This window comes from Sciurus vulgaris (assembly GCF_902686455.1).
Source record: "Sciurus vulgaris genome assembly, chromosome: 3".
NCBI lineage: Eukaryota > Metazoa > Chordata > Mammalia > Rodentia > Sciuridae > Sciurus > Sciurus vulgaris.
This window is the reverse complement of record NC_136463.1, coordinates 6194324-6222308: the sequence shown is the minus strand read 5'-3', so window position 1 is coordinate 6222308 and position 27985 is coordinate 6194324. Positions and strand designations below refer to the sequence as shown.

Sequence of the window (27985 nt, the reverse complement as noted above, 5' to 3'; positions counted from 1 at the left end):
GGCACTGTGTGGGAGCCGTTCCCTGTCTGCTTCTGATAGCTTCCCTGAGCAAATGGCTGCCCTGACTCCACCCCCTCCTGTCCATCACAGAGGAAGCCCCTCCCCCAGCCCTTCACCTGTGTGACTGTAAGTAGAGTTGGGCTGCTCCATCTTGTTGGAGGCCAGACCTGGTGTCACGCCCCCTCCCATTTGAAAAGAGTCTTGGCTCTTGTGTGATTATTGATTAGGTAAATTTATGAGTAGTTGATTTACAGCCAACATCGCCCTCCGGCAGTTAACCCTTTTCTCATCCACATGCAGCGTGGCAGAAACCTCTACAGTGGTCCCTGTCCTCACAAAGCTTATGATCTAGTGGTGCAGAAGTTAATCACAGAATTCTTTATATCAGGGATCAGCACGTTATAGACCACCACTTGTTTCTGTGTGACTTGTGAGTTAATAATGGTTTTTATATGTTTTATCAGTTGGATGAAAAATTCAAAAGCAGAATATTTTGTGACACATGTGAATAATAGGGAGCTGGTAGCTGGGCATGGTGGCACATGCGTATAATCTCAGTAACCTAGGAGGCTGAGGTAGGAAGATCTCAGGTTGGAGGCCAGCTTCAGCAACTTCATGAGATCCTGTCTCAAAATAAAAAATTAAAAGAGCTGGGGATGTAGGTCAGAGCACTTGCCTAGTGGACACAAAACCCTGGGCTTGGTCCCCAGCAACACACACACACACACACACACACACACACACACACACACACACACACACAACTAGAGAGAGAGAGAGACAGAGAAGCTGTGGCAGAGGAGGACAGTGTCCATGCAAGTTCTGGTCAGGCTGAGATTTAAGCACCTCCACAGCACACAATTACAGGTGCAGGTTGGATATCAGGTCCAGACTTGTAAGATGTGGAACTTGTCAGTGTGCAAGTGACATGCGAGTGACGGCTGAAGCTGGGAGAGGGATGGTGAGTGGGCTGAGAGGAGGGAGGGTGAAGGTCAGCTGCTGGTTCACCTTGCAAAAATCAAGCATAGCTGGGCACCTTGGGGCACACCTGTAATCCCAGCGGCTGGGGGCTGAGGCAGGACAATCGCAAGTTCAAGGCCAGCTTCAGCAACTTAGCAAGGCCCTAAGCAACTTAGTTAGACCCTGTATCAAAAAAAATAAGACAGATAAATAAATAGGGGCTGGGGATGTGGTTCAGTGGTAAGAGCCCCTCAGGGTTCAATCCTCAGCACCCCACCACCACCTGTTATGGGGTGCATGAGAATTACAAACCATCATGCATATTGAGCTAAATCAAAAGGAAAAAGGGTTTTTTAATGAGCGTGCCAGGCAAGCGGCGGCTGGGAGCAGGCTAACACCTCAAAGAACTCCCAGCCCCTGAATTTTGAAAGTACAGAGATTATGAAGGCAAAACCCACAAGGACAACTGAGGCACATGTAGGTCAGAAAGACCTGTAGAGACAGCTATTTTGACTACATGAGAGAATTGTTTTGATTACACATTTCAGAGTCATTTTTGTTGTACCTCAGGCCCGTGGTCAGGAACATGGGAAGATCCCACTGAACTGTCAACACGGACACAGCTTCAGGAGGCTGAAACGAAAACATTACAAGCAAGCATACAAGGGAGTCAGAACAAAATGGTGTTACTTTGGTTATTTTTCCGTTTCACACCAAATTAAGAATAACCAAGAGGTAGGGGGCAGTGACCAGTGACCAGACCATTCTGGTCTCTTCTGGAGGAGATCCAGAAGAGAATTATTCCACACAGGAGAGTGCATCTTAAGGAGGAGGAGGAGGAGGGCTGGCATGGAGACCCAGGGCCTGTAATCCCAATGACTCAGGAGACTGAGGCAAGAGGATGGCAAGTTCAAGGCTGATCTCCGCAACTTATCAAGGGCCTGTTTCAAAATAAAGGATAGAGCTGTGGCTTCGGCTCAGGGGTAGAGCCTTTGCCTAGCATGTACAAGGCCCTGTTGACCTGCAGCACCTGGAGGGAGAAGAGAACACAGGCCTGGGAGGTGGCTCAGTGGGTCAAGTGCCTCTGGATTCAGTCTCCAGTAAAAAAAAAAAAAAGAAGAAGGAGGTGAGGAGGGGAGAAGTCTGTGGTGTCAGAAAATGCTACCCCCCCACAGTTCCTAGGGAAGAGGGAGACTGAGAGAGAGGGCAAGGCCGGGGACACTGGGTAAGGCCCCTCAGGAAAGGTGGGTCTGGGGTTGCATCCTGAAGATGGGCAGCTATAGAGCCACAAGTGCTCACTGGACACCTGTAGGGGACTGGATAGTGTCCCCCTCAAATTCATTTCTACCTGGAATGTGACCTTATTTAGAATAGGATCTTTGCAGATGGGATTGGCAAAGATGGCCTTCTGGTTATTGTTTTTTATAAGACAATAATGATTCTTTATAAGAGAAAGCCACATCCCCAGCCCTATTTTGTATTTTATTTAGACACAGGGTCTCACTGAGCTGCTTAGTGCCTCACTTTTGCTGAGGCTGGCTTTGAACTTGTAAAGCTCCTGCCTCAGGCTCCAGAGCCACTGGTATTACAGGAAAGCACCACCAAGCCCAGGTAACACCCTTGCTTTCTTGACACTATGTCCCCTGGCCTGCCTTCTCTTTCAGTCAGCCGCCTTCTGCAGGTGTATGGTGTGTCCATGCTCCAGAACCTCTGCTCTGACTCCTTTGCTGATGTGAGTAAGCCTGATGACCCGCTTCCTACAGCTCTGAGGATTATGTCCATAAACAAATTCAATAGAGAGGGCAGGAAGACTCTTCCCACTGTCCAAGGAATCACTGACTATGACACAGAAAGGAAACTAGTGGGACCATTTAAGAAGGAATTTCCTGCAATGGTGCTGAGCATCCGGAATATGGAGAAGAAATTCAGCTCAGGGGGACCAGAACCAGAACATCCACCAGGTCTGACAGAGGCTGCACTGGCCCCGGATGATCAGCTGGCGGTTCGCGGGTTCTAAGAGCCTGTGGCTCCCTGCAGCCTAAGTGAGGTTCCCTTGCAATGAGAAGAGTTTCCCTTCAGTCCCTTGTCACAAGTTTCAGACCCTCACAGCTGGTATCACATAACCATCTGGGGCCTGCTTTTGACACGGACTAGTGTACCTCCTTCATGCAATAAACTGAAGAAAAACCCAAGAAAACAAAAAAGGTTTATTATTTTGGGTAGGTGGCTCTCTCTTGCTTTGAGCAATTGTTATGCAATTGTCTGTCAGATGACGACCCTTCCAACTCTGGGTCACCGGTTACCCACCCCTTGTGGACAAGGGCCATGACCCTAATGAAACACGGTCTGGTGACTAGGCTGCGTTGAGCCCTGCACTAGGGCACAGAGGAGGTCCAGGGAAGGCTGGAGGGAACCTCTCCTGAACCCTGAAGCCACAGTGACCAGGCCACAGCCCAGTGGCCTGACCCTAGAGAGGCACCCAGAGTCCAGGAAGCAGGGAAAAGGGGCCCCCAGAGCTCTATCAACTTCATCTTGATGAAGCAAAGGTCAAAGTTCAGGGTGGGGCTGGTACAGGACAGTGGAGAACTGGGAGAGCTCCCCTGCTTGATTTTTTCACGGAGGGGAAGGAGTCTCTAGGGTGAGTCCCTGAGTGCTGTGAGAGCAGCCAGGCTCAGGACGGAGGTGGCCGAATCCAGCCTGTTCTGAAGCTGTCCTCACAGGACTGGGCCAGGCTGGAACAGGGGGTGGGCCTGCGGTGCCAGTTGTCCATACAGGAACCTGGGACCATCTCTTTAGGACGATGGGGCAAATCTCACAGGGTCCCACCACCCCCATGGAACTTAGAACTAAGGTGAATATCTCTCATGTGAAAGCAACTCTTCTTTGGCCATTTAAGATCAGAGCAGGGGCTGGGGTTGTGGCTCAGTGGTAGAACACCCACCTCGCATGTGTGAAGCACAGGGTTCAATTCCCAGCATCGCATATAAATAAATAAATACAATAAAGGTCCATCAATAACTAAAAAAAACATTTAAAAATAAATGAATAAAAAATAAAGGTCCATCAACAACTTAAAAAAAAAAAAAGAGAGAGAGAGAGATCAGAGGAAGTCAAGCGCAGTGGCACACGACTAATTCAGCACCTTGGGAGGCTGAGGCAGGAGGATCACAAGTTCAAGGCCAGCCTCACCAACTTACTGAGCCCCTGTCTCAAAATAAAAATTTTAAAAAGGACTGGGGATGTAGCTCAATGGTAGAGTACTTGCCTAGCATGTGGGAGACCCTGAGTTTGGTCCCCAGTCAGTACTGCAAAAAAAAAAAAAAAAGAAGAAGAAGAAGAAAAAAGATAAAAAGAAGAAAAGAAAAAAAAAAAAACACAGGAGCACCAACAGCCAACACTATCCCTGAGCGTGTCAGCAAGAAAATGAACCCTAAGAACAGCAACGACCTCTGACTAATAAGGTCCTCACCACACTCACTTTGGCAGCACACAGAACAAAACTGAAACAATACACAGAAGATTATCATGGTCCTTGCGCAAGGACAACGCACAAATTCATGAGGCATTCCATATTTAAAAAATAAAAATAAAATGTTCCTTCAAGCCAGATACAAGTACAGCATCTCCTACACAATAGCCCAGAGTTAAACCATCCCACTGGTGTGAAGTGCTAGCTTTTTGTGGTTTCGATTTGCATTTCCTTGTTGCCTAATGAGGTCGAACATTCTTTCACATGTGCCTAACACATTTGTGCAACTTCTTGGGAGAAACGTCTATTTGGGTCCTTGGACCACTTTTTAATGGGGCTATTTTTTTTTTTTATTGTGTTATAACAGTTCTTTATTTTATTCTTGATACAAGTTACTTATCAGAAATGTGATTTGCAGATATTTGCCCCCATTCTGTGGAGCAACTATCCACCTTCTTGATGATGTCCTTTGAAGACCAAAGCCTGATTTTTTTCTTTTTCTTTTTCCCTTTTTTTTTGTACTGGGGATTAAACCCAGGTACACTTTGCCACCGACCTACATCCCCAGTTCTTTGTATTTTTTATTTTGAAACACAGTCTCACTAAGATGTTTAGGGCCTCACTAAGTTGTTGAGGCTGGCCTTGAACTTGTAATCCTCCTACCTCAGGCTCCTGAGTTACTAAGATTACTGGTGTGTGCCACTGCACCCAGCCAGGCCTGAAAATTTTGAAGGATTCTAGTTGATGTGTTTTTCCTTTGTCACTTGTGCTTTTGGTGCGGTATCTAAGAATCCATGAGAGGAGGATCCAAGATGGTGGACTAGAGGGAGGCTGCTTTCCTTGTCACTCCGTAACTCCGGTTTCAAGCACAGGATATCTGTTTCTTGGTGAGCCAGTTTTTGCTGCTTATTGATCCCCTGCTGTTTACCCCATTTGTCTGCTGTGATCACCTGCAGCCTGCCAGCATATCAATGCCTTTTTTTGAGTACAGATTGCTCACTGTCAGACGTCTACATCCATCCACCATTTGCCTGCCCCTCACCTGTCCATCGCCTGCCTTACCCCTATCCATCACCCAACGCACGAGGTTCACCTCCCGATCATCCAACAACAGTCAGCAAACTGATCGCCGACTGCCAGTGGAGCACCAGCTGCCTGCTGCTGCCTGGAAGTTCACTGTCACAGTACCTGCAGGTTTGATTAAACATGGCTGCCGCCATTTTGAGACAACAGCCAGGCCCTGTAGGACCCCTGGTCCGACTGACTGAGCCCTGTCTCCAGGATCCCTCAGCCTGACCAATCACTCCCTGCCTCTGGACCCTCACGTCGACTGACTGCTCCCTGCCACCAGGACCCCCAGATCAACTGACTGCACCCTATCACCGGGACCCCAGATCGACTGATTGCACCCGACCCCCAGGACCCCTGCCGGACCAACCGCATCCCACCTCCAGGACCTCCAGCTGACCACATCCACACCTTGAGCTGCAGCTCCCCATTTGCCAACACATTTTGAAGCCAGAATGGCCATCTTGGATAATCCTGGAAGCCGGAGCTCCAATCTTCGGGTGGGGCAAATCCCATTCTGAGACACCTGCTGGAGGCTTGAAGTTCATTGTCAGGTACCTCTCATGCATCAGGCTACTGAACACTGGGAGGTTTCATTACTATATGACTGTTACACTGTAGATTTTCTTTTTTCTCCTTATTGAAAAATTTGTTTTTATTTCTTTACTTTTCCTGCTCTCTTTTCCTTTTGTTTACCTGTTCCCTCAGAGTCTCTTTCTCCCTTTTTTGCATGCTAACATCTGATTTCTTTTGATTACACTCTCACCCTTTCTATTATCTAGAATTTCTGTATATTCTTTTCTTATCCCATTAACAGCCACATTCTACATCTCTCTGCATCCTCTTTGTCCTCCATTTGAAACTGCAGACCTTATTGCAAATTTGTTTGTTTTACTGAAGATAATATTTGAACTCATTCTGTTTACTATGACAATTTTGTTATTGTCCTCATAGGGGCTATTTGGTCTAGGATTGCATAGTGTCTGAATTGGGCACTGCTAATATTGATCTCCCCTTAAAGAAAACGTTTTGGAAACCTATAGGGCCACTATAAGCCTATAGGGGGAAATCTGCAATACCCCAGATCTGCACTGCTAGAGGGGAAGCTACATGAGCAACATGAAAAAACAAGGGAAGAAAATGATCCAAACAAATCTAGATTCTATAGTAATAGAATCCAATGACAGTATGTTAGAAGAAATGTCAGAAAAGGACTTCAGATTATACATGATTAAGATGATTCGCGAAGCAAAGGATGAGATAAGAGAGCAAATGCAGGCAATGAATGATAATACCAATAAGCTGAAAGAGCAACTGCAGGAAGCAAAATATCATTTCAACAAAGAGATAGAGATTCTCAAAAAAAAAAAAAAAAAAAAAAAACCAAACGGAAATCCTTGAAATGAAGGAAATAATAAACCAAATAAAAAACTCAATGGAAAGCATCACCAACAGACTAGACCACAGACAATGAAGACAAAATATTTAATCTTGAAAATAAAGTTGCCCAAACAGAGAAGATGGTAAGAAATCATGAACAGAATCTCCAAGAACTATGGGACATCATGAAAAGACCAAATTTAAGACTCATTGGGATTGAAGAAGGCATAGATATACAAACCAAAGGAATGAACAACCTATTCAATGAAATAATATCAGAAAATTTCCCAAACCTGAAGAATGAAATGGAAAATCAAATACAAGAGGCTTACAGAACACCAAATGCACAAAATCACAACAGGTCCACACCATGGCACATTATAATGAAAATGCCTAACATTCAAAATAAAGATAGGATTTTGAAGGCCACGAGAGAAAAGCATCAGATTACATATAGGGGGAGACCCATATGGATAGCAGCTGACTTCTCAACCCAGACTCTAAAAGCTAGAAGGGCCTGGAACAATATATTTCAAGCTCTGAAAGAACATGGTTGCCAACCAAGAATCCTATACCCAGCAAAACTAACCTTCAGATTTGAAGATGAAATAAAATCCTTCCATGATAAACAAAACTTAAAAGAATTTACAAATAGAAAGCCTGCGCTAAAGAATGTTCTCAACAAAATATTCCATGAGAAGGAAATGAAAAACAACAATGGAGGTCAGCAAAGGGAGGAACTACCTTAGAGAAAAACCACTCAAAGGAGAAACTAAGCCAACTTAAAAACCAAAAATAGAGGCTGGGGAGATAGCTCAGTCGGTAGAGTGCTTGCCTTGTAAGCACAAGGCCCTGGGTTCGAGCCCCAGCACCCAAAAAAAAAAAAAAAAAAAAAAAAAAAACCAAAAATAAGCCAAATGACTGGGAATACAAATCATATCTCAATAATAACCCTGAACGTTAATGGCCTAAACTCATCAATCAAAAGACGTAGACTGGGGCAGGGGAGATAGCTCAGTCAGTAGAGTACTTGCCTTGCAAGCATGAGGCCCTGGGTTCGATCCCCAGCACTGCCAAACAAACAAAAAAAAAAAAAAAAAAAAAGACATAGACTGGCAGAATGGATTAAAAAGAAAGACCCAACAATAAGCTGCCTGCAAGAGACTCATCTCATAGAAAAAGACATCCACAGACTAAAGGTGAAAGGATGGGAAAAAACCTACCACGCACATGGACTCAGTAAAAAAGCGGGGGTTTCCATCCTTATATCAGATAAAGTGGACTTCAAGCCAAAGTTAGTCAGAAGGGATAAAGAAGGACATTTCATACTGCTTCAGGGAACCATAAATCAGGAAGACATAACAATAGTAAATATTTATGCCCCAAACAATGGTGCATCCCTGTACATCAAACAAATCCTTCTCAATTTCAGGAATCACATAGACCACAACACAATAATTCTGGGTGACTTTAATGTACCGCTGTCACCACTAGATAGATCTTCTAAACAAAATCCAACCAAAGAAACCATAGAACTCAATAACACAATCAATAACCTAGACTTAATAGACATATACAGAATATTCCATCCATCAACGAGTGGATTCACTTTCTTCTCAGCAGCACATGGAACCTTCTCAAAAATAGACCATATGTTATGCCACAAAGCAGCCCTTAGGAAATGCAAAAAAAAATGGAGATACTGCCTTGTGTTCTATCAGATCATAATGGACTGAGAGTAGAAATCAATGACAAAATAAAAAACAGAAATTACTCCAACACCTGGAGACTAAATAATATGCTATTGAATGAAACATGGATAACAAAAAACATCAGGGAGGAGGTAAAAAAATTCTTAGAGGTCAATGAGAGTGATGATACAACATATCAAAATCTCTAGGACACTATGAAAGCGGTACTAAGAGGAAAATTCATTGCATGGAAAACATTCCAGAAAAGAATGAAAAGTCAACAACTAAATGACCTAACATTACAGCTCAAAGCCCTAGAAAAAGAAGAACAGAATCAGCAAAAGTAGTAGAAGACAGGAAATAATTAAAATCAGAGCTGAAATCAATGAAATTGAAACAAAAGAAACAATTCAAAAAATTCACAAAACAAAAAGTTGGTTCCTTGAGAAAGTAAAGAAAATAGACAAACCCTTAGCCACACTAACAAAGAGAAGGAGAGAGAAAACTCAAATTACTAAAATTCGTGATGAAAAAGGAAATATCACAACAGACACCACTGAGATACAGAACATAATGAGAAGCTACTTTGAAAATCTGTATTCCAACAAAATAGAAACTACTGAAGACATTGACAAATTTCTAAAGACATATGCTCCTCCCAAACTGAACCAGGAGGACATACACAATTTAAACAGATCAATATCAAGCAATGAAATAGAAGAAACCATTAAAAACTTACCATCCAAGAAAAGTCCAGGACCAGAGGGATTCTCAGCCAAGTTCTACAAGACCTTCAAAGAACTCATTCCAATACTTCTCAAAGTATTTGAGGAAATAGAAAAGGAGGGTACCCTACCAAATTCATTCTATGAAGCTAATATCACCCTCATACCCAAACCAAGCAAAGACACATCAAGGAAAGAAAATTTTAGACCAATATCCTTGATGAATATAGATGCAAAGATCCTTAACAAAATATTGGCAAACTGTATCCAAAAACATATTAAGAAAATCGTGCACCACGATCAAGTGGGGTTCATCCCTGGAATGCAAGGATGGTTCAACATTATAAATCAATAAACGTAATCCATCATGTTAATAGACTTAAGGATAAGAATCATATGGTTATTTCAATTGACTCAGAAAAAGCGTTTGACAATATACAAACAACACCCTTTCATGCTCAAAACACTAGAAAAAATAGGGATAGTAGGAACATACCTGAACATTGTAAAGGCTATTTATGCTAAGCCCATGGCCAACATCATTCTTAATGGAGAAAAACTGAAACCATTCCCTTTAAAAACAGGAACAAGACAGGGATGTCCTCTTTCACCACTTCTATTCAACACTGTCCTCGAAACTCTAGCCAGAGCAATTAGGCAGACTAAAGAAATTAAAGGGATACGAATAGGAAAAGAGGAACTTAAGCTGTCACTATTTGCAAATGACATGATTCTATACTTAGAGGATCCAAAAACCTCCTCTAGAAAACTTCTAGACCTCATAAATGAATTCAGCAAAATAGCAGGCTATAAAATCAACACACATAAATCTAAAGCATTTTTATACACAAGTGACAAAACAGCTGAAAGGGAAATGAGGAAAACAACTCCATTTGCAATAACCTCAAAAAAAAAATACTTGGGAATCAATCTAACCAAAGAGGTAAAAGATCTCTACAATGAAAACTACAAAACACTGAAGAAAGAAATTGAGGAAGACCTTAGAAGATGGAGAGATCTCCCATGTTCTTGGATAGGCAGAATTAATATTGTCAAAATGGCCATACTACCAAAAGTGCTATACAGATTCAATGCAATTCCAATTAAAATCCCAATGATGTACCTTACAGAAATAGAGCAAGCAATCATGAAATTCATGTGGAAGAATAAGAAACCCAGAATAGCTAAAGCAATCCTTAGCAGGAAGAATGAAATAGGGGGTATCGCAATACCAGAACTTCAACTATACTACAAAGCAATAGTTACGAAAACGGCATGGTATTGGCACCAAAATAGACAGGTAGATCAATGGTACAGAATAGAGGACACGGACACAAACCCAAATAAATACAATTTTCTCATGCTAGACAAAGGGGCCAAAAATATGCAATGGAGAAAAGATAGCCTCTTCAACAAATGGTGCTGGGAAAACTGGAAATCCATGTGCAACAGAATGAAACTAAACCCCTATCTCTCACCCTGCACAAAACAACTCACAATGGATCAAGGACCTTGAAATCAGACCAGAGACCCTGCATCTTATAGAAGAAAAAGTAGGTCCAAATCTTCAACTTGTTGGCTTAGGATCAGACTTCCTTAACAGGACTCCCATAGCACAAGAAATAAAAGCAAGAATCAATAACTGGGATAGATTCAAACTAAATAGCTTTCTCTCAGCAAAGGAAACTATCAGCAATGCAAAGAGAGAGCCTACAGAATGGGAGAATATCTTTGCCACTCATACTTCAGATAGGGCACTAATTTCCAGAATATACAAAGAACTCAGGGCTGGGGAGATAGCTCAGTTGGTAGAGTGCTTGCCTTGCAAGCACAAGGCCCTGGGTTCAATCCCCAGCACCACAAAAAAAAAAAAAAAAAAAAAAAAGAAAGAAAGAAAGAACTCAAAAAACTCTACACCAAGAATACAAATAACCCAATCAACAAATGGGCTAAGGATATGAACAGACGTTTCACAGAAGAAGATCTACAAGCAATCAACAAACATGAAAAAATGTTCACCATCTCTAGTAATAAGAGAAATGCAAATCAAAACTACACTAAGATTCCATCTCACCCCAATTAGAATGGCGATTATCAAGAATACAAGCAACAGTAGGTGGTGGAGATGATGTGGGGGAAAAAGGTACACTCATACATTACTGGTGGGGCTGCAAATTAGTGCAGCCACTCTGGAAAGCAGTGTGGAGATTCCTTAGAAAACTTGGAATGGACCCACCATTTGACCCAGCTATTCCACTCCTAGGCCTATACCCAAAGGACTTAAAATCAGCATACTACAGAGATACAGCCACATCAATGTTCACAGCTGCTCAATTCACAATAGCCAGACTGTGGAACCAACTTAGATGTCCTTCAATTGATGATGGATAAAGAAACTGTGGTATATATATATACAATGGAATATTACTCAGCCATAAAGAATAATAAAATTATGGCATTTGCAGGTAAATGGATGAAATTGGAGAATATCATGCTAAGTGAGATAAGCCAATCTCAAAAAACCAAAGGACGAATGATCTCGCTGATAAGCGGATGTGGGTGGGAGGGGGGCAAGAATAGAGGAAGAAGGGACTGTATAGAGAGAAAAGGGGTGTGAGGGAAGGAAAAAATAACAGAATGAATCAAAAACTATTACCCTAGGTAAATATATGATTACGCAAATGGTATGCTGTACTCCATGTAGAAACAGAAACATGTATCCCATTTGTTTACAATAAAAATAAATTAAAAAAAAAAAAAAAAAAAAAAGAATCCATGAGAGCTGCGGCACACACTTCTGTAATCCCAGCAACCCAGGAGGCTAAGGCAGGAGGATCACAAATAGGAGGCCAGCCTTGGCAAGTTAGTGAGACCCTGTCTCAAAACAAAAAGGGCTGGGGATGTGACTCAGTGTTAGAGCACCCCTGGGGTCAATCCTCAGCACCACAAAAAGAAAAAAAGAAAAAACTATAAAAACAGGATGAGCCCAAACCCCCGATTATAACAGGGCCCTAGAGAGGCTGCCTTTGCTGAAAAGCACCAACTCTTCACTTGGGCCCGCTGATGCCCCGTGGGTCACTAAAAGCTGCATAAAGCTCGGCACCCCTGCCTTCCTTTTGCATCTGTCTCCTTTATTACCTTAAACTGTGGTCAGTGTGTTCATCTAAAGACTGATAAAACAAGGGTTATTGGCCCTACATTTACCAACCCCTCTCCTCCCACGTCGAGGCTGAAGACACCGAGATCAGGGTAACCAAGGCATTTTCAACATTTGCAGGTATCCTCAACTTCCAGTCTTTACGACGTCCTACTTCAGACCTCCAGAGTGTCGCCTAGAGGGCTCCAATCGCTGCCCCATACAGCGGAGCCTTCACCCCACGACGAGACTGCCCCCCAGAAGAGGATCAGCCACCTCACGGGAATGCAATCACCCACTTGCAGGATCACAGGTCTGATAAATAAATACCCTAAAAACAGATGGATACTGCCCACTCGCGTGAGAAGGACTTCGCCAGCGTCACCTGGCAGAACCAGGACAGAGGTAACACCAACCAGACCCCAGCCCACCCAGCAACCCAAGGAAAGGTCTGTCCCTTCCCTATTCAGAGACAACCGCCAGGGCTGCCTCCCCTCTCCTGGGGAGGGTAGGTAACCCCATTGGAGCCCCGCCTGTGTACCCTATTCCTTGGCCTGCTTTCACTTCTGTTGTTACGGGGCCGAAGTTCCAGTCTCCAGTAGCATCAGTGCCCCGCCATCGTGACCATCGTGACTTTGCAGTGATGGAATGCATTTTAAATAGGGCACGTCAAGTGTTGGCTAGCTGGGAGAGAAGCTCCAAACGTCCTGTGGGTCAGAGGGGCCCAAGTGGAAGTGACAGGTGTCCTCTGACTGGCCCAGGGCTGACAAGCCTGCTCTGCGCCCAGAGCTGTCCGCCTGCATTCCAGTGGGTTCTGGCCTCAAAGCGCTAGGCTTTCGTTGGAAGGATTCCTGGGCAGCTGAAGTCAACAGAAGTGATCTTCCGCCTTGGCCTCTGCCCCCATAGCACCCCACCCCAGCTGTGTTCTGCCCCAAGGCCGCAAGTGCTCCCGTGTACTGTTTACTGGGCCCACAGAATTCAGAGGACTCAACTGAGAGGTAGTGGACATTTTATTACTCATGTGCTCCTTGCGACAGCAAGGCTAGGACAAAATGGAGGGCTGCCCGTGCCTACCGGCCTGGGGGACACATGGCCTGGGGGGCTGCCCCTGACAGGTGGAGTTCTGCAGATGTCATGAGCACACTACTCTGCACCGAAAGACTGGCGATAAGAGAAGTGGCCAGTTTCCCCTTTCCGTTTCACTCATTATCACAGTTTATAAAGAGTCTTTATCTCAGTGCAAGCTTTCCTAGGTACTGATTAGTGTTTAACCCAAGAGCCTGAGAGGGATAGTCTCTTTGTGAGTATTTGTGTGTGTGTGTGTGTGTGTGTGTGTGTGTGTGTGTGTGTGTGTAGAGCTGCTATGCTTGAGGGCCTCATGCATGCTAGGCAAGCGCTCTACCACTGGGCCACATCCCCAGCCCTGTAGTCTCCTGAAGGGCTTACTCAAGCCAGGCACTGTAATCCCAGAGACTCAGGAGGCTAAGGCAGGAGGATCACAAGTTCAAGGCCAGCCTCAGCGACTAGTGAGATCCTGTCTCAGAAAATAAAAAGTGCTGGGGATGTAGCTCAGTGGCAGAGCACTCACCAAGCCTGTGCCAAGCCCTGGGTTCAATCCCCAGTACAAAACAAAAGGAGGAAGAGGAACAGGAGGAGGAGAAAGAATAATAAGCTTTCTCACTCCCGCTCCTGGGGCCCCAAAGCTTAGAATGGAGAAATCAGAAACTGTGTTTCTGGGTTATGCAAATCACATGCTAACAACATGCAAACATCCCAGTCTAGTTAGCATTTGGAGCCAGCCTGCTGGCAGGTGAGTGCCACTACAGTCCCTGGCTATACAAGTTGGTCTTCCTCTTTGTCTTCAGGCTCTGTGCAGCTGCAGACCTGGTTTCCAAAGCCTGGGAAGACTAGGAACTCTCACACCTGAGGAGGGGGCTCTCCAGAGCCACCCCTGACCTCCAGATTCAAGGTGGGTTCAACCAGGCTTTCCTGGGTATTCCAGAGCCCCGACACAGAGAGAGATCCCTAGATCCCTAGAGAGGGAAGGAACCAGATCCCTAGGCTGGGATGTCATTCAGTGGTGGTTTGCCTAGCATGCATGAGGTCCTAGGTTCCATCCCCAGTCCAGGAAGAAGGAAGGAAGGAAGGAAGGAAGGAAGGAAGGAAGGAAGGAAGGAAGGAAGGAAGGAAGGAAGGAAGGAAGGAAGGAAGGAAGGAAGGAAGGGAGGGACGGAGGGAGGGAGGGAGGGAGGGAGGGAGAGAAGGAGGAGCCCCAGCGGGACAGCAAGGATGGGTCAGAGTGAGAGGAGGTCATGCAGTTCCCATGGCCAGGGAACAGTAAGGGGCATGTTTTGCGGGCAGGAGGAGAGAAGGTGACTTTCCCAGTCTGCAACCTCTGGAACCACCTCTCTCCTTTCCAGTCCCAGGGAGCTGAGAGTCCCAACTCTCCTGCTGGTGGGAACCCTTCTGCTACCCACCTGTGTCCTGGACTCCAGGCACCAGAGCCTGCTCAGCGGGAGATCTGGAGAGGGAAGGCGTCCCCGGGCGTGCCAGGATGCCGTCCTTTTGCTACTTCCCAGGAGGGTGGTTCCATTGCCTGCCTTGGGGCTGTCCACCAGGGCAGGAAAGAGCGAAAAGAGGCTGCCCTCCTTTCCAGGCAACGGGCGTCCCGAGGCCTGCTTGAGAGCATCAGCTCACCTTTGGGACCATGCTTACCAGCTTCAAGGGGGCGGGGAAAGGATTATGAGGGCCCAGCAGATCAGGTTGCCCGATGGCCCTGCTCATCCGTGTCTTTAGAGTTCTGCCACCTGATGAAGACACACTAGGGACTGTGACATGCAGAGGAACCAGAAATACCATCTAGGCTTTGTTCTGCCCACAAACCCACTTCAGGGTACTTGTCTGTGAAGCTGGTCTCACTGGGCTGGGTGTCCCTGAGAGCTGAGGTCGGCAGCTCCTGTGGCTCGTTTCTCACCCACTCATAGGAAGGGAGACGGAGGAGCCTTGGCTCTGTCTCCCTCCCTATTCCAATCATTCGCCATCAACGCCCATGACTCGCGGTTCCCAGAACAAAGGAAAGACCACTTTCTTGCCAGGGCAGAGGCCAGACCAGCCCCCAGGCCCCCACTTCTCTGCCCCACTTGAGTCTTCTGCAGTGCACCAGCCCTCCAGGGGGCCAGGTCACCCCTGGTGCTGCGCTTGTCTGCCCCCAGGAAACACCGGTGGGTCATTTGGACGTGATCTTTTGTGCTCAGCAGCAGGCCCTGCTCCTAGTGAGAAGAGGGTAGGAGGGACAGGGTGACGAGGAACAAGGGGACGACTCCCACCAGTGGGGTGTGAAGGCCGGTCTTCAGAACAGCAAACAGGAAGGGACCTGGCCCAGCCTGCAGCAGGGGTCAGGTAGGCTCCTAGGGGTGCTGCAAGGGCTGCCTGAAGGACCAAGCAGACCTCTCTGGTAGCCAAGATCCTGAAGAGGGATCAGCTGGCTGAGGGAGGGGACTGGAGGACCAACTGGACATAAATGCCCAAGAATTCTGGCAACACGGGAAGGGACAGTCCCCTCATGGAAGGTGGAGTTGGGGGGGTCCCAGAGGAAGGCTGGGGCCTCAGAGCTGGGACACAGGCTCCCTGCAGGTGCCAAAGGCAGAGCATTCCCCGGCTCTGGTGTCCTAGAGGCCTAGGCCTACATCCCAGGGTCAGGCCTCAAGAGACCTAGAGAGGAGATGCTGGAGAGGAGCCAGCTCCACCCACTGAAAGGTTCAGGGGAATGTGACAGAGAAAAGGTCACAAAAGTATGGGCAAAGTCCCCAAAAAGGCTGCTCAGGAAAGTAACTGCCCGATAAGGCACTAAAGAAGACTTCTCCACCAAGGGGCAGGACAAGGAAGGACAAGAAAGGACCAGAGCAGGTCAGTGAGGAGAGAAAGCCAGGAGGGGCGGGACGGAGCCAGGAGGCTGGCAGGCGCCGGGAAAAGCAGCGGGTGTGAAGGCTGGGAGGAGAGGCGGACCTCAGAGAAGGCTGTGGAACTTGATGTTGGCTTGCACAAGAGGGCCCAGCAGCACCTGTGGCCTTACCATTTGCTGGTGGAACAGAGTGCTTGGAAGAGGCCAGAACCAGTTTACCAGAGGAGCCGCATCTGAGGTTCCCCATCTGCGGCCAACCTGGACCACCAGAGGAAGATGGGGCTGGGATGTCTCTAGAGCCGAATGTGCCCTGCAGGGTCCAGGAGAACAGCAGGCGCCCCTGCCCCACCCTGAGGCTGTGGTAAACATGCTTCTTACCTTGGCGGCTCTTCTGGGGTCCTCTGGGAGGGAAGAGCTTTGGAACCTTGAAGAAGACAGCTTGGTGTGGAGACAGCTTTGATGCTGGGGCCGGGGGCTGGGGCTGGGGCTCAGTGGGAGAGCACTGGCCTAGCATGCGTGAGGCACTGGCTTCGATCCTCAGCACCGCATAAAAATAAATAAATAAAATCAAGGTATTGTGCCCACCTACAACTAAAACAATATTTTAAAAATTAATAAATAAAACCCTGGGGCCAGCTAGTGGGGAGTGCTGAGTGGGTGGATGACTTGAGGAGTTTGACCCGATTTGGGATTTGGGGCAACATCGTAAGACACCGCCTCAAAAAAAAAAAAAAAAAAAAAGAAAAGAAAAGAAGAGAGAATGAAAGAAGGAAAGAGAGACAGAGAGAGAGAGAGACAGAGAAGGAAAGAAAGAAAAGAAAAAGAAAAAATCTCTCTGGGGCTCGTGGGAACGGTATAGCATGCTGGGCTTGGCAGGAAGAACTTCCCTGGAAGTTTCTGAAGTTCCCAAGGCCTGGGGCTACAGGGAGAAGGGCTGTAGGACCGCACAGCAGCAGGCAGGGTCTGCGGTCCTACCTGAGGCAAAGGTTACTGGTTCCTTGTCTGCCACAGCCCAGAGGCCTGCGTGGAGGAGAGGTCTGGAAGCAGAGAGGCAGGGAGCAGGAAGTGAGTCAGGACTGGAGGGAACCGGAAAAGGGCTCTGAGTTTGGCCTTGGACCGTCAGAGCTTCTGTGACGAGGGCAGTGACGCTGAACAGAGGTATGCTTGGCTTCACTTTTCCAGAGCAAAGATGTGAGTGTGTGTGTGTGCGGTGTGTGTCTCTGAGCTGCCTGCAGGTGTTTATGTCAGTGTGTGTCTCCGTGTGTGTGTGTTTGGGTGGAAGTGTGTGAGTGTGACTGCCAACGTGCTTGTGTATCTACTTGTGTGCCTACGGGTATTACATGGCTGCATAGCGTGCGTCTGTGTGTGTCAACCTATCGGTGAAGTACGTGTGTGTCTGGAATTCTCCGTGTGCGTCTACGTGAGTGTATGTCTTCACGTGAGTTCGTGTCCCTGGGTGTGTCTGCGTGACTGTGTGTGTGCAGCTGTGGTAGGGGTGCTGGAGGAGCCCTTGCAGGTGGCAGGTCATTACTGATCATGGAACTTGACTCCTGGCCTTGAGCTCTTTGCAGCCTTTGACTGAGCCTCCGCCCTTATCTTGAAAAGCTGCAGGTCAGGACCCGTCACGTGCCTCGTTAAGCGAGTGTGCACTCCGCGTGCGCTCAGCGCCGCCTGTTCACCCTGGCCTTCCTGGCAGGGTCGACAGTGAGCTTAGGCGATCCAGGCGGACTGTGAAGGTCTGAGTCAGTACACAGGAAGCCTGGTCAAGACTGTCCGGAATGGGATGCTGGGCTTTCACTGGCCCTAGAAGTACGCTCTACTCTCTGAGTGCTTTTTTCTCTTTTTTCTGCTTCTGGGAATTGAGCCCAGAGGTTCTATACCACTGTACCAATATACCACTGGGCCACATTTCTAGCCCCTTTAAAATTTTTAAAAAATTTTGGCTGGACATGGTGGTACATACCTGTAATCCCAGAGACTTGGGAGCCCGAGGCAGGAGGTTTGCAAGTTTGAGGATCGTCTCCGCGAGGCCCTGTCTCAAAGTAAAAAATAAAAAGGCCTGGGTCGCTCAGTGGTTAAGTACCCCTGGGTTCAATCCCTGGTATCAAAAAAAAATTTTTTTTAATTTTTTATTTTGAGACAGGGTCTCCTAAACTGCCCAGGTTGGCCTAGAATTGCGATCCTCCTGCCTCAGGCTCCCTCCCAAGTCACTGAGATCACAGGCAAGTGCCACCGGCGTCCTGCTCATAAGCACTTACTGAGTGGTCTCAGGAGGTTCCACCTGCTGACTGCCAGGTGACATAACTCCTGGAAAGCATTCCACCTAGCTGCCTGGTTCCATTGGTCACTGCCCGCCCCACCCCTGCAGTCCTTCCTGCCACCTCCTGCCAGGCCATCTCTGGGAAGTGGGTGAAAGGAGATGCCAAGGCTGAGGTTGGCCTCTAGCCACCTCCCAGGGGGCGGTGCCCCTCTGTGATCCCTGGTGCTGGAGCACGAGGCAGAGACAGTTTCAGCCACCCAGGGAAGGCGGCAGTGGGCTGAGGGAAGGCTGGCAGCCTGCCCACCACCAGGCTCCATCTGTTCCCTCTCCAGGCAGTGGTCACTAGGCGGGACAAGACTGTGGCCGTGTTGGTAGAAGAGGATGCCCGGAGCCCTGGAGCGTGCGGACGGCAGCTGGGCCTGGGTGGTACTGCTGGCCTCCCTGGTGACCCACGCTCTCACCTTGGCCTTCCCTACATGCATAGGCGTGTTCTTCACCGATCTGCAGCATGACTTCCAGGCCAGCAACAGTGAGACCTCCTGGTTCCCCTCCATCCTAATGGCTATGCTCCATGCCGGGGGTGAGCAGCCTGGAGATGGGGTGAGGTAGAAACAAGAAGGGGCCTGGGATGGGGAGGAGGTCACGGGACGTTCCCTCCTGGGTACATTCCTAAAATTTCACCTCATTTCAGCAGGCCGGCCCCCTGACTGGAATCCAGCTGGACTGAGTAGTGTCCCCGGGAGATTGGGTGGGGATGGGAGAGTGAGGAGGCACCTGAGCTGCAAAGCCAGCCAAGATCCTGGAGAGTCCTCTTGGTGGCCACTGGAGCACTGAGCCAGGGGCACTCAGCACCAGGCTGGAGCCCGCAGACGTGGCCCTATCTCTTGGCACATCCCTTCTCCCTGTGCAATAGGAGGTGACACCTGGCACCCTTCCCAGCTGGATGATAGGGAAGACCACGTGGAAGTACATGGAGCTGTGCATTGTTGGTACTTTACAGACCCTCTTCAGGCTACAGGATGGGAGAAGGGACTCAAGAACAGGGAACAAGAGAGGACAAACCTGGGTAGGGCGAGGGCCTCAGCTCTCCCTGGGGCTCCTGCAGAGGGGAGACCGAGAAGGCTGGAGCCTGGAGGAAAGGCAGCACCCACCTTTCCTGCTCCTTGCTCTGACCACAGGCCTCAGAGGCCCCTGAACCTGGTTGTCAACTCCAGGAATGTGACATTCTCACCCTGACCCCAGCAGCGGAGGCAGGGCAGGAGCTGCCCAGGAGGGTTCTCATGGGAGCCCTGAGTCCAGGTCCTGCCCTGGGCTCCTGGGAGCTCTCCAGGAGTACTCCATAGATGGCAACCTGGGCCAGGGTGACTGCTGAACAGGATCCAGACCTGAACCCCACAGAGCTCTCCAGGGTGCCCGTCTGCCTACCTCGGCAGCCCTGGCTCCCAGGCTGCCTCTCTGCCACTCCCTCCACCTGGCACCAGCAACCTGCTTGTTATTCCAGGTCCTTCCCTTCTTCACACTGGGAGTGAGGAGACCAGGCGGGACCGGCACTCTCCAGGCTTGGTGTCAGGGCAAGGGGAAAGGCCAGGCTAGTCCCACTCAGTGGACCCAAGTTGGGCTGGGCAGTGGGAGTCTCTCTTTCTCATGCAGACAGAGAAGGGCCTGGGCCAGAGGCTGTGAGGACCGCCACTCCCCAGACAGCTTTGGGCCCTGCACCCCAGAGCACCAACATCTCCATCAGCATGAAATTGCTGTTCATCTGTCCCTCTCCCTCACGTCCACATCTCTAGCCCACACCCAGTCAGAGTAGTGTAGAAATCCTTAACTTGAAAGCATCATCCACCCTTTCAATCACCACCCACACACACATCCTAGAGGTACGGAGAGCAGATAAATACCAGTGCCAGGTGCTCCCCAGCTGCGGAGTTCAGGGCGGGTGAGCAAACAAAGGTGGCGCCCCTGCAGAGGAACCGCCTGCCTCCAGGCCCCACCCTAGCCCCACCCCCGTCCATGACTCAGGGCTTTTCCCAATGTCACCTTTCCCAGGTCAAGCCAAAGTCTCCCCAGCAGGAAGGAAGCTGGACCAGCGGTCACATCCACTCCAGCGCCCTGCCTTTCCATCTTCAGAGTGCGAGGGGCTGGCCACAGCTTCCTCTTGATTGCCTCTGAGGACGGGCTGCTCGCTCCCTCTGTTGCTCTCAGGCGTAAACCGGCTCACACCACCTGTCCCCTTTCGACCCCCGCATGCACACACACACTGTCCCTCTGGCTACACTCTGGGAGAGTAAGCTGGTCAAGCTCCATTATGTGTGCCTTGGGGCAGGGCACTCTGTGAATGTGGCCCCTGCACATGAAAAAGAATACAAAAAGAAAAGGGAAACGGAGGGAAACCTCATGGACCAGCGATGCCTCATTCAGAACCAGAGGAGAACATCTTCCGGGCAGGGAGAATGCAGCCCAACTCCAGGAGCTCTGGCTTTTAGAGGGCCTTAGCAGAGCCAGGTCATGGGAGGAGTTATTTTTGGCCGGCCCTTTTGGCCAGCAGGGTCAGGTCATGGAAGGAGTTTAGGGTGGGGTGAGAGGACAGGTAGGTAACCATATCCTTCACCCAGGACAGATGGCTCTACTGGCTGCTTTCTGCTTGGCACGGTGTGGGCTCGTAAACAAACAAACAGAAAAGTCTCTGGGGTTTGGTGTGGTGACTCACACCTACAATTCCAGCAATTTGGGAGGCTGAGACAGGAGAATTGCAACTTCAAGGCCAGCCTCAGCAACTTAGAGAGACTCCATTTCAAAGTTTCAAAAAACAAAAAAGGATAAGAATCTAGCTAAGTGGTAGAGCACCCTCTGGTTCAATCTCCAGTACTGCCCAAAAAAGAAACAAAGAAAACCACTGGAATAGGGTGGACAGGCCCCTCTGGACATAGGGCTAAAATGTCTAGGTGTGGACTTGGGGATGTTTCTTTGGTTTTGATTGAACCACGGGCATTGTGCATGCTAAGCACACTCTCTGCCCCTGAGCTACACCCCTAACCCTAGGAGTGGATTTTGATGGTGGCTGGAGGTGACGGGAGAGGGGAAAAGGTACCTAACCTGATTTTCTCCAGAACACTCCAGACCAGAGCAAGGAGATACAGGGTGGTCCAGGGCCCCACCCAACTGCACAGGTTGGAAGGTGGAGAGAGGATGACCAGACTTCCAGAGGATTGGGGGCAGGGTAGAAGCGGGGACTGGAAGTGCCCACCATGGTTTAGATGTCCCTAGATACCACTTCTAGACAGACCCCAAGCAAGGAGTGGTCATGAACAGTCCTGTTCCAACTGGACAGAACTGATCTCAGGGCAGCACAGTGCATGGCCCGGGTCTGCCCTGTTGGGGATCCTTACAGGGGTTAGGCATCATCCAGTCTGACCCTCATTCTGTAGGGGAAGAAATTGAGGCAGAGAGCAGGACCAAGATTTGTTTAGGCCACACTGCCAGTCTGTGGCTGGGTGGGTACTGGTATCCAAGCCAGTAGATGCCAGGGCAGGTGCGCCGTAAGCCAGTTGGTTAGTTCCTGCTGAAACCCCTCTCCCCAGCCCCAGCTCCCCTCGACTCCAGGCCTTCTCGTTAGCTGCCATCTGTTTAACTATCTCCTCCCCACAGGACCCTTGTGCGGCATCCTAGTGGGACGCTTTGGCTGCAGAGTGACTATGATGCTAGGGGGGCTGTTGGCCAGCCTGGGCATGGTGGCCGGCTCCTTCTCCCGTTCCCTCAGCCAGCTCTACCTTACAGCAGGAATGATCACAGGTAACTGTCCTTCTCTCTAAAGTGGCAGGCAAGTGTGGGTAGGAAGGACAAGCCTCTGAATTCTCTGAAACTGCTTTCAGTCCACTGAGGGAGATGGACGATGGAGAGATACATGAGAATGCTTAGCTGTTCCTAATCTCCACAGTTTGTGTGAAGATTGGATGGAAGATGTGAAGGCACCATGGCCCCGGGTGGGTGTGGGCAAATGTGCAACAAGTCAAGAGATAAATATCTAGCACACCCTGTCCAGGAAATAAAACCAGGCAGGGAGAGTTTGCTATTCTTGTCAGGGTAGTCAGGGAGGGCCTCAGAGAAAAGGTGACATTTGAGTCAGCTTTCTGTTACTATAACAAATACCTGAGATAATCAACTTATAAAGAAGAAAGGTTTCTACTACTGAGCTACACCCCCAGTTCCTTCCCCAACCTTTCTACGTAAAGGGACCAAGGAAAGGGGCTAGTACCCAGAAGGAGTTGTGATGTCAAAAGGGTTTGTTTGTTTGTTTGAATAGGAGAAATACAATAAAGGAGAATGATCTAGTAAAGATAAGGGGAAAGGATGTTGCAGGAGAGGGGGATTGTTGGTCTTGTGTCTGAGGGGACAGGCCGTGAGGTACAAGTGGAGGATCCGCCTCCGACAGCGTGGGTAGGACAGTCCCAGAGGGCCAGCTGAGTGTGAGGCTGGGCAGGAGCTGCAGAGAAAGAAGAGGCCCAGATGGTCACCTAGGGTGGGCGGGTGACTGAACGACCAAGGGAGCCTGTAATGTTAGTAGGAGCTGCCCAAGGGCCCACTAGCGGCCAGGGGTCACATGTCGCCTTGTGCGGGAGCAGAGCAGGCAGGGAGGCAGGAAGGCCCCTGGGGAAGCAGCGTCTGGGCTGGACGGGGGTGGGAAGCTGAGTGGAGACGGTGCCAGGCAGAGGGGATGGCAAACGCTCTCAGGTAGGGGCAACTTGGTATGCAGAGGAAGAGAAAGAAGCCAACGGGGCTTGATCCTGACAGGGAGTGCCTGAGGTGGCATCCCAGAGGTGAGCCAGAGCCAGACCGCGCAGAGCCTTCTGGGGCATAGTAAATATTCTGGATGTTTTTCAAGTGTGACAGGAAGTCTTTGCCAGGTGTTAAGTGAGTTTTTAAAAGGTCATTCTGGTGCTGTCCTGAGGAGAAGTGGGTGCCCCCGGCAGCCCAGGGAGGGCAGACCTGAGGGGTGGGGTGCTTACAGGGAGGTGGCGAGGCTGGCAGACCGTGGAATTTATGGGAACTTGGAAGTAAGTATGGGCTAGGACCGAAGGAGGCAACGTGGGACATGGCCACTCCACAGGTGGAAGGCCCCCAACACCCCTGAGTTTGTCTTCCCCTCACACTGCAGGCCTGGGCATGTGCTTCAGCTTCCAGTCAAGCATCACGATGCTGGGCTTTTATTTCATCCGCCGGCGGGTGCTGGCCAACGCGCTGGCCTCCATGGGTGTCTCCCTGGGCGTCACCCTCTGGCCACCATTTGCCAACTACCTCCTGGAAGACCTGGGCTGGAGGGGCACCTTCCTTGTCTTTGGCGGGATCTTTCTCCACTGCTGTGTCTGTGGAGCCGTCCTGAGGCCGGTGGCCACCAACACATCCCCTGAGACTGAAGAAGATCCCTCCCCACCTTCGAAGACACCTGCCCATGGCTGCCTGGCAACGTGTGGTTTGGTCGTCCGGCACCACCTGGCCTTTGACATCTTATGGCACAACATGGGCTACTGCGTGTACACACTGGGTGTGACGTGGATGAGCTTGGGCTTCTTGCTGCCACATATCTTCCTGGTGCCATACGCCAGGTGGCATGGGGTGGAAGAGGACAGGGCAGCCCTGCTTGTTTCCATCTTTGGTTTTTGCAACATCTTCCTGAGGCCCGTGGCGGGGCTGGTGGTAGGCCGGCAGAGATTTGCCAGCTGCCGCAAGTACCTGTTCAGCCTGGCAGTCCTGCTCAACGGGCTCACCAACCTGGTGTGCACGGTGTCCGCTGACTTCTGGGTGCTGGTGGGCTACTGCCTGGTGTACAGCGTGTCCATGTGTGGCATTGGCATCCTCATCTTCCAGGTCCTCATGGACATTGTCCCCATGGATCGGTTCCCCAATGCTCTGGGCCTCTTCACCATACTAACTGGCATCACTTCCCTCATCTCCCCACCACTGGCTGGTGAGTCCTGGGAGGGTGTACCCAGATGTGGGCCTGGGTGGGCAGGGTAAAGGGTCGGGGCAAAGGGGAACTGTCCAGGCAGATGCGAGCCTCGTCCAGTATCACCTCCAGGGGTAGGGACTCAGAATTCATGGTTTTCCCAGGCACTTCAGGGACTGTGCTATAGCCTGTTCCCCACCTAGTACTCAGGTACAAACAGTTGAACATATGGGTTTGCACACCACTTACCTGAGTCCTTCATCTTCCTCTCTGTTTTCTTATCAGAGAAGTGGGGATGATAACGGGCTCTGCCTCATGGGCTTGCTGTGAAGGTCCCGGCAAAGAACTCAGTAGAGAGCCTGGTGCCTAAGCACTAGGCACTTATTTACTGTTGTGAGCGTCCCGGTTCCCCTACTACCTACCTGTGGGACCCAGGCAAGTCATTCTCCATCTCTGAGCCACAATGTCGACTACAAAAATGCAGAAGAGAGCACCTGCCCTGACCATTCATTCACCTAGGCCAGTCACGGGTGCACATGGCTAAAAGCCATCCTCGTGGGCCTTACTTCCTGTTGGAGTCAGGACTAGAAGCAAGGAGGCACTATGACCCCAGTGATGGCTTACACTGGAAGGAAAGCAGAATTTGGAAGGAGAAACCCACGGAGGACAGCTTGCTGGGCAGCTGAGAGTGACTTTGACAGCAAATGAGGGAAGTGTGATGTTAGAAGTCCCAGCTTCCAAGGGGGTGCCCCAAGCAAGTGGGTGGACAAAACTCTCCAGGAGGAGGGGCTGAGCAGACATCTGAGTCCACTAGCCTTATCTCCTGGCTCCCTGTAAGGGAGTCATGCCCTTACGCTCTCTTCCAGTCTGAGGACTCCTGACCAGGCAAGAGTAGGCCTACTGCTTCCTCCCTTCCTTCCACTCTGTCATCTAATGAGTCCTAGTGGGTGCCAGCAGTGATTTCTCATCCAGAAGAGACAAATCCCTCCTCTCAGAGAGCAGTTACAAGGGGCTGGGGGAGGCCTGGTAGCCACAGGCAGTGGCCTAACTTGCTCTCCTCTCCCCAGGGTTCCTCCTGGACACCAGCAACAACTTCAGCTATGTTTTCTTCATGTCAAGCTTCTTCCTCATCTCCTCTGCCCTCTTTATGGGTGGCAGTTTCTATTCCCTGCAGAAGAAACAGCAGCAAGGCAGGGAAGCCAAGGCAGAAGGAACCATCTCAGAGGCCACCCCAGTGAAGGGTCCTACCCTGGAAGACAAGGACGGTCACAAGAAGCATCTGTGTCCTGAGGTCATGTATGTGACCAGTGTCTAAGCCTCAGGGGTCACATGTGTAAGCAACAACTGAGCCTTGAGTGACCCCTTTCTCAGCCCAGAAACAGGGCTTCCAGCTGCTTGGACAGGTGCTGGTGTAGAGGGCAGCCCCGGATGCCTGAATTGAAGGCTGTCCAGGTTCTGCAAGTTGGGACCCAGCCAGGAGCTGGAGGACAGTCTCAGAAGACACAAAGTTCCTTCCAGTCAGCAGAATCCTGGAATAGGCTTTCCTCCTTGAGACCAAGAAGGTTGGTCTGAACTCTGTTTCATGTAGTCATGGCCAGCTCAACTCCGTGGGTCACTCACTGATGTTCCTACAACCCGACACACTGGCCTTCACGCCCAACCTGCATACCTCCGACATCAGCTCTGCTTGTCCATCCTGGCCTCCGGTCAGTTCTGAAGAGCTCACCCTCCTGTCCCTCTTCCTAAGTGGCCAACCCTCACCCTCAGGGCAGCCAAGACCGTGGGTGTGGCTGCTCTTACACACCTGGCTGGGCTGGGCTGACTGGAGCCCTGGGACCGGCAGTAGCGGAAGCCTAGGCCGAGTGGGCCTAGATGCAGGATGGAGACAGATTAAAATTTGGGTGGGATGTCCAACTGGTACTGGTACCTTTGCAGAGGAGGGGAACCCCGGTCTTGGGTACCAGAACTGGTGTCCTATCTCAGTAGGTTGCTCCAGGGCCTTCCTCTCCTTTGTCTCACCCTATAGCCTTGGTGGGAAGAATAATGCAGTGGTTAGGGAAAAGGAGGACATCTGGCTGACCCAGGGAGGCAAAAGCTCACCAGGCAGCGCAGCATTGTGAGAATGGAGCTGCTTTCAACAGAAGCTTTCCCACTCCCTTCCCTGACTCCAGGGAACCCTCTTCTCCCTGGTGCTTAGAAGTGTCACTCCCGGGGCTGGGGAGATAGCTCAGCTGGTAGAGCGCCTGCCTTGCAAGCACAAGGCCCTGGGTTCGATCCCCAGCACCACAAAAAAAAAGTGTTACTCCTGGGGCAAGTAGCAGGCCAAGCCAGCTGCCAGTCCACCCCTACTCCCTGCTGGCCTGGCCCTGCAGCCTGGAGGCCAGGGCTTTCCCACACACTTTGTTGATGCCCTTCTCTGAGGTCATCGCCCAGAATCAGCTATCATCAGCTTAGGCTTGTCTCAGCAGGATACCCCAGGGAATGGGAAAACAGAGTTTGTTTGAATTATATACAAAAACATTCCCTGCAGCGGGTCATAAACTCTGAACTAATAAAGGCAGAGAACAGGTCTGGAGTAGTTTCCTCCCTCCTCCTTCCTTTCTCCTAGCTTGGCAGGGGCTGCTTGGGCTTAGGACCTTGTCTGTTGATTCAGGTTAAATCAGGCTCCAGCAAGAAAACCTTATCAGGAGAAATTATTTTGTTTTTATGACCTGGTGCCAGCCTTCCTCTTCCACCTGTCCATCTCACTTGAATAACCATCTTTGGGGCCCACGGGTCCCAAGACTCAGTGGCAAGTGCCCCCTTATGGCCAGAGGAGGTAGTGCAAGGCAAGGGAAACGGGCTGGGAGAGAGACAGGTTTGACTGTCACAATTTGCTGTGGCTTTGGGCAAACTGTTTACTATCTCTGGGCCTTGAAAAAAAGGAGATTAGCCTGGATGAGCTAACATCTCTTCCAATCTGAAAAGTGATTCTGAGTGTACTTTAGATTCCTGTTGCCTTTCTGCTCCCCACCAAGTTGAGCTTGGTCAACAACTGTAGCTTGTGTTCAGAAGGAAACATGCTGGGATACGTTTTTCCATCTCAACTGAGTGAAGGAGGGAGGTGCGGCTGGTAGGTAGGTGCTTTGGTTGCTGGTATCCTTCAGGTTTTGAGATGCTCTGCATCCCCTAAATGGTCCACTTCTTGAAAACACTTAAGCAAGAGTAGCAAAAAGCAGGAGGGGTGGAATGGTCCAATAAATATTTAATAACCATCTATTGTGTGCCACAGACTGGGTAGAGAAGACTAAGACCTGGTTGCTGTCCTTAGCATAAAACCAAGGACTGAGAATTCTTTTAAGAGGAGGGTCCCTGAAGCCTCAGGAGGGGAGGGGATATAACCAGACATAAAAGCGGGAGACTGGGGTGGCCCATATGACTCCAGAACCCACACTCAGCTGATTACATGGAAACC

The 27985-nt window shown here is 49.6% G+C and overlaps 1 protein-coding gene and 1 long non-coding RNA gene across 5 annotated transcripts; one reads left to right on the top strand and one right to left on the bottom strand.

Moving 5' to 3' along the window:
- Positions 1–259: 259 nt before the first annotated feature.
- On the bottom strand, positions 260–16590 carry LOC306657312. The gene is made up of 4 exons (XR_013762756.1): positions 16502–16590; positions 1526–1593; positions 1049–1123; positions 260–623 (listed from the first exon to the last, which is right to left on the bottom strand). It is a non-coding gene; the product is annotated as an uncharacterized lncRNA (long non-coding RNA).
- On the top strand, positions 16240–25853 carry SLC16A5 (solute carrier family 16 member 5). 4 transcript variants are annotated; one of them, XM_079133178.1, is made up of 5 exons: positions 16240–16691; positions 18923–19170; positions 22236–22379; positions 23743–24552; positions 25599–25853. In XM_079133178.1, the coding sequence occupies exons 2-5, from the start codon at positions 18972–18974 to the stop codon at positions 25844–25846; spliced, it is 1401 nt and encodes a 466-aa protein (XP_078989304.1). In that variant the 5' UTR covers positions 16240–16691; positions 18923–18971; the 3' UTR covers positions 25847–25853. The 4 variants fall into 4 exon arrangements, 3 of the variants coding, with proteins under 3 accessions (XP_078989304.1, XP_078989305.1, XP_078989306.1); XR_013762755.1 differs by lacking the exon at positions 16240–16691 and adding an exon at positions 24817–24966 and having other exon boundaries at positions 18409–19170; positions 25599–25727; XM_079133179.1 differs by lacking the exon at positions 16240–16691 and having other exon boundaries at positions 18411–19119.
- Positions 25854–27985: the final 2132 nt, after the last annotated feature.

Excerpts from the sequence above, each read along its gene's own strand:
- SLC16A5 (XM_079133178.1), top strand. The coding sequence starts at position 18,972 with ATGCCCGGAGCCCTGGAGCGTGCGGACGGCAGCTGGGCCTGGGTGGTA. Across the intron at positions 19,171-22,235 it reads GGCTATGCTCCATGCCGGGG|GACCCTTGTGCGGCATCCTA; the intron begins GTGAGCAGCCTG and ends TCCTCCCCACAG. Across the intron at positions 22,380-23,742 it reads TACAGCAGGAATGATCACAG|GCCTGGGCATGTGCTTCAGC; the intron begins GTAACTGTCCTT and ends CTCACACTGCAG.